Source organism: Wickerhamomyces anomalus (assembly GCF_001661255.1).
Source record: "Wickerhamomyces anomalus NRRL Y-366-8 unplaced genomic scaffold WICANscaffold_1, whole genome shotgun sequence".
Lineage (NCBI taxonomy): Eukaryota > Fungi > Ascomycota > Saccharomycetes > Phaffomycetales > Wickerhamomycetaceae > Hansenula > Hansenula anomala.
In genome coordinates, this window is record NW_017567110.1 from 1,338,300 (window position 1) to 1,350,314 (window position 12,015).

At 33.5% G+C, this 12,015-nt stretch overlaps 7 protein-coding genes across 7 annotated transcripts; 3 read left to right on the forward strand and 4 right to left on the reverse strand.

Moving 5' to 3' along the window:
• Positions 1 to 176: 176 nt before the first annotated feature.
• Positions 177 to 1,757, reverse strand: WICANDRAFT_82242 (uncharacterized protein; the record flags this gene model as incomplete). Its single annotated transcript, XM_019185358.1, has 1 exon — positions 177 to 1,757. The coding sequence occupies one exon, from the start codon at positions 1,755 to 1,757 to the stop codon at positions 177 to 179; it is 1,581 nt and encodes a 526-aa protein (XP_019041341.1).
• Positions 1,758 to 2,071: 314 nt separating this feature from the next.
• Positions 2,072 to 2,926, forward strand: WICANDRAFT_60199 (bZIP transcription factor; the record flags this gene model as incomplete). Its single annotated transcript, XM_019182954.1, has 1 exon — positions 2,072 to 2,926. One exon carries the CDS (start codon positions 2,072 to 2,074, stop codon positions 2,924 to 2,926), a length of 855 nt encoding a protein of 284 aa, XP_019041342.1.
• Positions 2,927 to 3,007: 81 nt separating this feature from the next.
• On the reverse strand, positions 3,008 to 4,657 carry WICANDRAFT_76313 (uncharacterized protein; the record flags this gene model as incomplete). The annotated part of the gene is made up of 1 exon (XM_019184361.1): positions 3,008 to 4,657. The coding sequence occupies one exon, from the start codon at positions 4,655 to 4,657 to the stop codon at positions 3,008 to 3,010; it is 1,650 nt and encodes a 549-aa protein (XP_019041343.1).
• A 637-nt stretch (positions 4,658 to 5,294) lies between these two features.
• On the forward strand, positions 5,295 to 6,827 carry WICANDRAFT_76314 (uncharacterized protein; the record flags this gene model as incomplete). Its single annotated transcript, XM_019184362.1, has 1 exon — positions 5,295 to 6,827. The coding sequence occupies one exon, from the start codon at positions 5,295 to 5,297 to the stop codon at positions 6,825 to 6,827; it is 1,533 nt and encodes a 510-aa protein (XP_019041344.1).
• A 25-nt stretch (positions 6,828 to 6,852) lies between these two features.
• On the reverse strand, positions 6,853 to 9,205 carry SPC97 (gamma-tubulin-complex subunit SPC97; the record flags this gene model as incomplete). Its single annotated transcript, XM_019182630.1, has 1 exon — positions 6,853 to 9,205. The coding sequence occupies one exon, from the start codon at positions 9,203 to 9,205 to the stop codon at positions 6,896 to 6,898; it is 2,310 nt and encodes a 769-aa protein (XP_019041345.1). The 3' UTR covers positions 6,853 to 6,895.
• A 495-nt stretch (positions 9,206 to 9,700) lies between these two features.
• PUP2 (proteasome core particle subunit alpha 5) lies at positions 9,701 to 10,515 on the forward strand (the record flags this gene model as incomplete). Its single annotated transcript, XM_019181279.1, has 2 exons — positions 9,701 to 9,796; positions 9,847 to 10,515. 2 exons carry the CDS (start codon positions 9,701 to 9,703, stop codon positions 10,513 to 10,515), a joined length of 765 nt encoding a protein of 254 aa, XP_019041346.1.
• A 94-nt stretch (positions 10,516 to 10,609) lies between these two features.
• Positions 10,610 to 11,920, reverse strand: GCN5 (histone acetyltransferase GCN5; the record flags this gene model as incomplete). Its single annotated transcript, XM_019184363.1, has 1 exon — positions 10,610 to 11,920. One exon carries the CDS (start codon positions 11,918 to 11,920, stop codon positions 10,610 to 10,612), a length of 1,311 nt encoding a protein of 436 aa, XP_019041347.1.
• Between the last annotated feature and the right edge of the window lie 95 nt (positions 11,921 to 12,015).

Here is a 12,015-nt window from a genome sequence, read left to right on the forward strand (position 1 = left end):
ACCAACCAACATTATAAACCAATAAATAAACTCACACTATAATACAACAACTTCATTATTAAAAAATCACAACTTCAAACTATAAATATTGGAAAACAAACATACAACGCCACAAATCAAATTAAATAAATCAGAAGTACCTCTTCTTTTTTTGTTTCTTCTTGTCTTTTCTTTTTTCAATACCCTCTCAAAAAATCAATCATATCAACACTATTTTCCTCCTCCTCCACTTCCTCATCATCATCATGACTTGAGGCCGCATTAGTTGTTGAACTATCATGAACACTATAATCCCCATCCATATCCTGTACAGATGACAAATTTGGTGCAACAACACTTGGTCTTTTCGAACCAACCAAAGTTTTAAAATTTGAGGATAAATTCGAGGAAGCCATTGAATTTTCTCTAAATTTGTCTTGCGGATCCAAATTATCATTAAAATCCACAATTTCTGGAGCTTGGATGAATCCCAATTGATTTGGAATCGATGCACGGGTATGACGATGTTGTAATGAGGCAGCAGGATGTGGATGTCCATGAGGAGGTGATGTATTCTCCACACTTGTATAATAAGACGGTTTGAATTGATCTTGATCCATCATGTTATTCAAGTTTGCCCTTTTGGTGATGGCACTTGTTGTACAATTCCATGGTTTTTCACGGACAAAAAAGATGATACAATCCACTGTACAACTTAATGGAACCATGAACGCCACAAATACTAATAATACGAATGGTTCAGGATCATCATTATCCACATAGTTATGGATTTGTGAAATGGTGGGTGTTAACCATATTACCCAATATCCAATTGGATAAATTGCAAAAGTTTTCAATTCTCTCATTATTGCTTGTCTCCTTTTAGAGTTATTTTCTGATGTCAATGTCATTAATTCTTTTTGTAAAGTGTTTGTAACATTTGAAACGTTGTTGTTGTTATCATTATTTGAATCATTGTATAATGTTCTTTTAGTCTTTTCAATTTTCTTGAAATAGATGATGAGATAAATGATTATAGTTGAATAAACTATAGCTATTGTCACCAAATTAATATATCTAATGATCCAACTTGATAATAAACCTTTCCAAACAGGAATTTGAGGAGCTGAACAAGAGAAATTATATTGATAATGACCATCATGAACAAATATTAAAGCAGGGAAAGTGAATGCAATTATGACTGCAAATAAGACAATAAACCATCTTATGGGGTAAACACCTCCTTCATTAACATAAACGATATCATCTTCATTTTTATGGAATATCTGCTTAAATTCAATCTTCCACAAGAAATATAACCAACATCTTTTCATCAATTTTTTGAAATTAAATGGAGTTTTAGGGTGAATTTTGGAAAATTGCGGTCTTAAAATCATTATAGAATTATGGAAAGTTAAAGCCAATATAGTTAAATCAGCATAAATGGTGGCAACTTCTCTTAGGTAACCCCAACCATCACAGAATCTATGAGTATCTAGAGCCATTTTAACAATTTGATGGAAAGAACCTAACCTGATGCAACTAAAACAAAGGATAAATAAGGCCTTGAAGAAATCACTAATTATCAGGGTCAATAGTAGTTGTAACCTGAATATAACTCTTCTTGAAGGGTCCATCCTTATCCATAGCAGTATTGCAATCAGCCCAGTCACAACACTCAGCACACTAGCAGATATTTCCAGGATGTGGAACGCCCTCACTTGACGATAAGTGTAAAAGGTGAGGTCATTGACACTCTGGTTGTAGACGTCTGACATTTTGGCTTATCAGCTGTGGTGTGGCATATCAGGGGTGGCAGTGGGCAGTGGGATGTGCTCTCTATTCTCAGTTTATTTCAGTTGGTTCTAGTGTAATTGTAGTTGTAATTGGTTATAGTCGTAGTCATTTGGTTGCAGCAGTTCAAATTGTTTTTGTCTCTTTGTCTTGGTGAAAGTGTGACTAAGCAATGACTAAGCAATGTAAATTGGTGTCTGGGTGTTTTGCCATTCCTTTTTCAATTGAATTCATCATCATCAACATCAAGAACAACATCAACAACATCATCAATATCAACTACAAGGTCAACGACATCATGAGTCAATACGATTTCAACAACTACCAGCAGGCAACTCCCAACGACACTTGGTTCCAGTCACAGCTCATCCAGAACCAGCCAGAAAACCAGCAGTACACCATCAAAAATGAAGTTGGTGGGTTACTAGATGAGAATACACTATTCAATAACAATACTCAACAGTTTAATGAATTCATAAACAACACTGCAAGTGCCACCGGTAACATCAACAATAACTCATCTTCTTCACAAACAAACAGTTCAGACAAATCCTCCCCCTCTACTATTTTAAATAATGTTCCATTTACATCAAATGATATAAATTTTTTAAATAATGAAATTCAAAAGAACGATACTACTGCAGACCATAACTTAAGTGAAAAAGAATTGGCAAATAGAAGAAAAGCTCAAAACAGAGCTGCCCAAAGAGCTTTTAGAGAACGTAAAGAATTGAAACTAAAGGAACTAGAGGATAAATTAAACAAGAGTGAATATGATAAATCTTCATTATTAAAACAATTGGAAGAGTTGAAAAAACAAAATGTTGTTATATCAACTGAAAATAAACTATTATTACAAAATGGTTCAAACCTTGTTCCTTTAAATAATTCAAATAATGAATTATTTTCCTTCCCATCAAGTGAATTTCATCAATCTCAAAACTTGCCTAAAAAAGAGAAACTTGATAATGATAATAATGGAAAAACATTAACAATAACTCAAGTTTGGGAATATTTAAACTCAAAAGATGATCCAAATTTAGAAATTGATGATATAATACAAGAAATTAAAGGTTTAGAAGTTTGCCATGAACATGGACCAGGTTATCCAATAGATGTTATTGATCGTATAATTTCAAAACATAGGGGTTAAACTTTACATTTATTTTTGATTTAATTTATTAGTGGGTTTCTTTTTATAGGCGTATATGAATTTATGAAATGTTTAAACTATTCACTTCCAATAGTGCTCAGTATCAACAGCTCCTGCAATAACCTTCATCATCTTCAAAACCTTCTCTTCTTGAAATCTTCTACCAACAATTTGTAAAGCAACTGCACCACCATGATTCTTTTCAGCATCATAATCATTAAAAGTCTCTTTATCAAGATCATTAACAGGTTTATAATCTTCATCTTTTAAATCAAGATCTTTATCTGCTCTAGTTATTGGAACAACTCCAGCTGAATAATCCAATGCATTGAAAACTGAAGTATACCCAACATATTTAAACTTACCATTCTCTGCAGTTGGATATGGCGTCACTGGCAATATTATCCCATCAATTGGCTTACCAGATCTTGTTTTCTTTGCTGTATCATTCCAACGATCAAGATATTGCTTCTGTAAAGATGTTCTTTCTGCATGTAATTCCCATAGTTTCGAAACTCCCAACTCTTTTGATGTATTATACATCTCCATATATGGGAAAAATGGTTCTCCTGTTAATTTAGCAACTTTTTTACAATATTCACCTCCATCACTAAGGAAAAATTCAGTTATAATGTTTGCTAATCTTTCATGATCTTTTGGTTCCCATTCAATTATTTCATGCCCTTGTTCTAAAAGCTTTGCAATTGTGTGTTTTAAAGCTCTTGTCACTGGTGGTGTTGGTTTAACAACCCCATCACTAAAACATACAGCAAATGTTAACTTTGAAGGAAGTTCCACTTGTCTCCATGGAATTTCAACAACTTTACCATCTTTTAACCAAGGTTCACCATCAACAACACATTTACTGTATAGCTCCAAAGTATCTAAGCTCGTTGACATTGGACCATTAACACTCAAAACACTTTCCAACCCAGGTAATCCTGATCTTGCCCCATAAGTTGGGAATCTCCCTGAACTTGCCTTCAAGTTAAACAAATTCTGGAAAGAACTTGGAATACGTAAACTACCACCAATATCACTTCCAACACCCAAAGGTGAACCTTTCAATGCTATCAATGCAGCTTCACCACCACTCGAACCACCACATGTCAAATCCCTATTGAAAGGGTTAACAGTATTGCCATATATGTGGTTGATAGATTCAGGCATCATCATGGCAACTGGGACATTTGTCTTCACGTAGAAAACAGCACCCATTGAACGCAACATCTCCACCAGGACCGCATCTTGTTCAAACTGGATAGGATTGTTGATGAATCCAACAAATCCAATAGTAGTTTGATGCCCCTTGATGTTTAAATTATCCTTTAGAGAGATTGGTAATCCATGAAGCGGACCTTTCAATTCACCAGTTTTAGCATAGTATTCATCTAGTTCCTGAGCCATCTGTAAACCTTCATCGAAGAACACCTCACTTAGACAATTGACCAACTGATGAGCAATGGTGGCTCTATGGCCAAAAGCGCTAGCAACTTGGAATGAAGTCCATCTTTTGGATTTGATATTGGCTAGGATCTCAAGGGCATTTGATTCAGTGATTTCAATTTCAAGAGGTGTTAGAAATCCAGATTCAATAGGAAATTTCAAAACATCCTTGACTTGTGATGATGATGGTAATTGATCTTGAGGGATAAGCCATTCTTTCTTGAAGGAAGAGTCCCTTTTGGCTAGTTTCTGAGCTGCGATTTCCTTATAGTTGGAGATTGTCATGATGGTTAATGGATTGTAAATTCTATTCTTCATACAAATAGTGAAGTTGTAATCTTTTATACCCATAGCTATACCCTCAATGGAAACCCAGCACCGTCTTATCAAACAGGCGACTGCCTAAACAGGGCATAACTCCACGAGATAAGATAAGATAGCACTTTGTGTTTAAATACTGCTCAGTTTGTCACATTTTGATCACAGGGACAGTCACAGGGACACGCAACAAAGACCCTTGAACTAGAACAATAAGCACACCATTAGAAAGAGAATTCTTCATAGAATAGCTTAGGAATAACAAGAGGTGGATATAATTAAACATCACCATAATATTTCAACAAAAACCACCATTTTTCCCCCAAAGGATAAGCAAATTTCCAAAAGAATCTACAAATCCGAGATTTCTGTAAAAAAAAAAAACTTATCTATACGAGATTTTGAATTAGTATACTGAAAACACACATTTATTTTGGAGATACACCTCCAAAAATGTGCTGATAAGCAAATATTCATCACTAGTGCCACCTGTTATCTAGATCAAAATCATACTATCCTTTTGCTAGTATAAATTCAACAAGTTTACTCGAGTTTTTATTAGGTCTTCTCGAACTACAATCCAATCCAAAAAAAAGAAGCACAAATGTCACTTTTAACTATCCCTAAAAAGATTAGAAACTTCTTATGGGGTGAACCTCCACAAGACCCAAAAGAGGCTAAACTCCTCTTCAAAATTGATTGCTTTGTGCTGACTTTTGTCTGTTTCAACTATTGGGTTAATTATTTAGATCGTTCAAATTTAGCAAATGCTTATGTTAGTGGGATGCAAGAAGATTTGAAAATGCATGGAAATGAGTATAATATTGTGAATACCGTCTTCACGGTAGGTTACATTGTTGGTATGATTCCAAACAATTTAATATTGTTGAAGGTTCAACCAAGATATTGGTTAACTTTTTGTTTATTATCATGGGGGTTGTTGACTTTAGGTTTATATAAAGTGAAAAACTATAAAGAAATTTGTGTTATTAGGTTCTTCCAAGCATTATTTGAAAGTTCAACATTTTCTGGCTCCCATTTGATTTTGGGGTCTTGGTATAATTCTCAAGATACTATTGATCCAATAACTGGGAAAATCAAATCTTCAGAATTAACTAAAAGAAGTGCCATTTTCACAAGTTCTGGGTTATTAGGTTCATTATTCAGTTCTTTTATGCAATCTGCTATACATACAAACATGGATGGTTTTAGAGGTTTAGCGGGTTGGCGTTGGTTATTCATTATTGATTTCATCATAACCATGCCTGTTATGATTTTTGGATTTATCTTTTTCCCAGATACTCCAGATACTTGTAAGGCTTTTTATTTTTCAAAAGAAGAGATTGAGTTGGCAAAATTACGTGTTCATAAACCTCATATTGAAACAAAATTTGGTTGGTCAGTTTTCAAAAGGGTCTTGGGAAGATGGCATTGGTATTTATTCAGTTTATTATGGGTATTTGGTGGTGAAAATGAATCTTTTTGTACAAATACTTTATTTGCCCTTTGGTTAAAATATTTTGGTTATTCGATCCCTGATAGAAATCATTTCCCAATGGGTATTTATGGCGTGGGGATAATTTCAACTTTTGCTTCTGCCTTATATGTTGATCATACTGGTGGGAAATATCATTGGCATATTGGTATTTTCATTTCAATAGTGTTGATTATCTCTTCAATCATGATTTTGGCAAACCCTCATTCAGATGCTGTTATGTTTGTTGCTCAATACATTGCAGGCGTCTCTTATAGTGGTCAAGCAACTTTTTTTGCATGGGCTAATTTAGTTTGTCAGAATGATTTACAAGAACGTGCTATAGTTTTAGCCTCAATGAATATGTTTAGTGGTGCTGTTAATGCTTGGTGGTCTTTATTATTCTATGCGGCAACTACTGTACCTAGTTTTAAAAAAGGTTGTTATGCAATGATTGCAACAACCATTGTTACTGGATTTATCTGTGGTGTTATTAGATTCTTACAGAAAAGGGAATTACAAAGGGAATTGTTGAATTTAAATGTTCGAAATTCTTCTGATCTTGAAAATATGGCTTCTTTTGAAGGTTCTGAGCCTAAAAAAATGGCTCTTGATCAAAATAATTTGACAATCAAAGAGATCCCTTCGAAAAGCTCTCATTGATTTATATAGACGTTAAATACTACTTATTATTTGATTCATTTGTACGTAAGCTGAGAGCCAGTGTTTATTTATTTGTCTGTAGATGGAAATGAATGTTCCAATCTTGAAGCTAGCACCAAGAAATCAGATGATTCCAACTCACCATAATATCTTAAACCTTCAATAAACCCATTCAAATGTTGACTAAAACTATCCAAATATTCATTAAGGTATGAATTCAACCTCTCCATTCTTTCCAGGTTCTTATTATAATCATATTCTTGACCTTTTAATCTTTCATTATACTTCTGGAATAAATCATAATCCAATAAAATTAACACTTTTCTTAATGATAACAAAAAATTACAGTACCCATTAATAATTTGTGATAATCTTCCGTAAATCTTGATTAATTTTTCAGTAGTTAGGATTGAACTTTTCAAAACTGTATTTAAAAATGATTGAATTAATTGAGATAATTGCTCAAAGTCTTGAACTTTATCTAATTTAACCATTAATTCTTTCCAATTGAATTCAATGATATCATTTACTAAATAACCAAAATAGTTTTTAATAAAATCCTTCATACGATCATGTAATGATCTCACTCTTGTTATCCATTTTGGTAATGGTGTGCCAAAATTCTTATATTTCCAAATTTTATTTTTATTAATTTCAAACCAAGTATCATCTAATTGTTTATCAGTATAATGTAAATTCATCAGATGTCTAAAGATCAATTGATATTGAATCATAACAGTTCTTGTTGCTATAAGATTCAATGGGAAAGGTAAAATAACATCTATAGTGAAGTAATTTATTGCTCTCAGGTTTTCAGTTGATTTGGATTCTTGATTTGCCTCTTTATCAACATCTAATGTTTCCGAAATCAGATTCTTAATTGAATCAAAATTATTTGCACTGAGTGCCTTCTCAGCGTCAATAGCCTCCACTTTCAAAATCTCAAGTAAATAATTATAAATTGGCTCTTTTTCAATGACTAAATTTATTAATTGGAAAACAAGGTCTGATTTTTCGCCAAAAACTGTACCAAAAACTCTTTTCAATCTTGATAATGAGGCATGTGTTGATTGTTTCTTAAACTCATGCAATGACATTGTTAAAAATTCAGAAATATTTGCTGAATTGTTGAGCATATAATAACGTTGAAGATTCATCAATGTTTGCTTGAAATCATATCCACGAAAGAACAAATCCAATATCAACTTGTTTGCAAATAGATATGCCTGCTCAAGAATTAAATACAAGTTGTTGTTATTTAATGAACTAACTTTTTCTGTTGTAAATGAATCCAAAGTAACACCACATTCTTTTAAAACATTCAAATATTTCCCAGTAAGTAAAACTTTTAATTGAATTTCAGGATCTTGAAACTGTTTAGGTAAACCATCTTTCTTTATAACAAATTTGGAATCCCAATATCTCTCAGAATTGAGACTATTCAGTTTAAAATCATGAGCAAGATTAGTGGTTATGAAAAATTCACTATTAGGATCATCTATCACCCCTTTTGTTATCCAATCATTTAACATATCAATATAACTCCTGCTTATATTATTGAGAAGATGTGTCAAAAATTCAAATGATTTCAAATCTCCACTATATTCATCCATTCTTTCTTGTACTATTTGTAAGACTAACCCACCTTTAACGACAGAATGGGTTGATGAATCTGATAATAAGTCAATTGAGCCCGTGTTTTTCAAATCATGTCGTATATTTTGAATAAAATTATCAAATACCGATTCTTCTGATATTTTTCCTCTTTCTGTATTCATTCTGTATATTGTTTGAACAATTTCATAAAGATGTGTCATCTTGGCCGTTATATTTGTTAAAAGGTCTTGTTCAAATACACGAAGATTGAAACCTTTGTTGAATTTGTAATTCTGTTCCATATTATCAAGAAACCGTATGTATAGCTTCAAAAATTGTCTAACTTCATAAACAAAAGATTGTATCACTTTCCCATAAGAATCTGTGTTGTAAAACTCTGTGAAGCTCGTTAGTGCAGAATACATCTTTGCTAAATGGACCACCCTTTTCGTCACATCTTTCAAACTAGCGTCTAAATGTTTGTTGATTTTGTAGTCTGGTCCCAATAGTCTTAGTCTTGGAATACTTGGATCATATTTTTCTGAATATCTAATATAAGAACCCTCTAAACCTAGCAACACATATAATAGGTCCTTCACAATCAATGCTTCCTGGATCCTTATGTCTTTTATATCACTCAATGGGAACGGTTTGATCTTTTGATGCTGCGCGCATAATGGTTGTGTATTGACAAGTCTTGAGCATAGATATGGCTCGTCTTTGAGGAACACGACAGAGTCCTTCTCCTGTGACCACGCGTTAGTAAGTTGGTACAAAAACATCATCCAAACTGAACATACCAAATTCTCTGTACTCATAGCTTTGACCCACCGCTGTGTAACGTTTGTACGTGTTTTGAATCTTTAAACCTCAAATCTGATCTATAATAAAATGTAAACAAAAAGTCGCGACTCTTGAAAAAACCAGAATTTTACCCGGAGAACCCATAGTTGAGAATGGTTTTGATACGAAAGTATCAGAAGAAGAGCTTGCATGACTTCAAAACACTTCAAGATCAATTGAATTCTCGCCGAAGAGCTGAAATGCTATTAATAATCTTTAAACAACTTTAATGCCCTTTTCTTTATCTTCATTATCATCATTTTAGTGACTCCCCATAGTTAAGAGGCTGCTGCACTTCTCAAATTCAGGGTAAATTTCGTGATTTTGGCGTCTCTGAGAAATCGTTAAATTCAAATTGCCACTACATAGATCTGAATATCAGTTGTACAAGATCATCATCAGTTATATCGTTCAATTGAGCTAATTATCGCACTATGTTCTTAACCAGAAGTGAATATGACCGTGGGGTCAGTACGTTCTCTCCAGAAGGTCGTTTATTCCAAGTGGAATACTCTCTAGAAGCCATTAAAGTGAGTTTACATACAACTTAGATAAAAGAATCCAAAACTAACCCTTTCAGCTTGGTTCCACAGCTATAGGTATTGCCACTTCAGAAGGTGTAGTATTGGGTGTTGAAAAAAGAGTCACCTCATCATTATTAGAATCATCCTCAATTGAGAAAATTGTGGAAATTGATAAGCATATAGGTTGTGCCATGTCTGGGTTAACTGCAGATGCTAGAAGTATGATTGATCATGCTAGAGTGAGTTCCTTGAACCACAATTTGTACTATGATGAAGACATTGGTGTTGAAACATTGACTCAATCTGTTGCAGATTTAGCTTTGAGATTCGGTGAAGGTGCCTCTGGTGAAGAACGTTTAATGTCAAGACCATTTGGTGTTGCCTTATTAATCGCTGGTATCGATAAAGAAAAAGGTCCACAATTATATCATACAGAGCCATCCGGTACATTTTATAGATATGAAGCAAAAGCTATAGGTTCCGGTTCAGAAGGTGCTCAAGCAGAATTACAAAATGAATATCATAGTTCTTTAACATTAAAAGAAGCTGAACTTTTAATTTTGAAAATCCTAAAGCAAGTTATGGAGGAAAAACTAGATGAAAATAATGTTCAATTAAGTTCTGTTACAGAAAGCGAAGGTTTCAAGATTTATGAGAATAATGTAACTGCTGATATCATCAAGGTTCTAAAAGAACAAGAAACTGATGATCAACCTGAAGCTTAGACTAAAATGGTTTATACAACAAAATTTAATGCATGTAAATTAGTGAGATATATGATCTACGTATTGTAGATAAGAATACAGTTTATTATTTATTCTATTCAACTAAATGTGAATATTCTGGAACTTCCTTCACTTTAGAGTTGAAAAACTTTTCTAATTTATTGGCGTTCTTGAAATAAGTTGTTGTTTCATTGTTATATTTCCGACAATTGTTAAAGATCAATCTTGCATCATACACGAATTCTTCTAATGTTGAATAATGATCATTTTCCAATTTCGATTCCATTGTACTCAAATCCATTGGTTCTTTAATAACTTCATAATAATCTGGAACTTCTTCTTTGTTCACAGGCGTAGAGAATGGCCATGATGCTGTATGGTTTTGTATTTCTGTCAATAAATGTTGCATAAATGCGTGATGTGGACCTCTTCTAGGTCTTTGAGCCAATTCATCCATCTCTGGTGTCCACCCACTTTCTTTCAATCCTGGAATTGTCATTGGATCGATAGGTTTGATGTTTTTCAAATCTTTGAAATGTTTCAATCCAGATCTTACAACATCTGATTTGGAAACAAGCCTTATCTTTCTTTGAACTGCAGCTTTTTGTAGAAGTAAAATCTTTGCACTATCCAAATATCGTATTATTGGTAACATTGAACATTGCATTAATGTACCACCTTCATAATCTTTAATATAACCCATCCATATATGCTTATCCAGTGTGATCTCTTTAGTAAAACCTTGTTTCTTAAAATAACCAATAGCATAATTATCAGCATACGTTAAAAAGTATTTGATTGGAGATGTAGCTCTAACATAATCTTTCAAATGATTCATTAAATGCGCACCGTAACCTCTGACTTGTTCTGTGGAACTAATAGCACAAAACACAATTTCCGCAAAACCTCGACTATCAAATGGTCTATATGTTATACCACCCACAACAGTTAATGGTTTCCTCACAACAGCCATTGAAAGATGACTTCTATCATAAACTAATCTAGCAATATATTCTCGAGGCATTTTAGGCAATTGTTTTTGGAAAATGTTTTTCAAACCGGTCAAAACCATTAGATTTTCCTTTGTATTATCATTATTCACCACTCTAAATTCAATTTTACCCTCGCGCTCTTCTAAAACAGATGGTCTTTCTTTAAAAGTGTATGTTTGTCCATCAAACTTGAAAGTAGTTGTACGTTTTCTTTCTTCTTCGGCTTCATCGTCATCCTTGGCTTCCTCTTTTTCTTCAGCTTCTTCCTCTTCTTCCTCTTCCCCTTCCTCACTCTTTATTTTTTTATCGTCAGGTTTTATGTCAATCTTCTTTTCTTCATCCTCGAGTTTGGCCCTTTTGGCTATTGGTTCATCATCATGCTTATCAACAGCTGCCCTTTTGTTCTCATCCATCTTCTTATCAATGCTGTTGATTTTTTTTGATAGCTTTATGGCGCTGTCGTTGACTTTTCTGATGCTGATTTGATTCTCTCCAGTGTTTAGGTTTT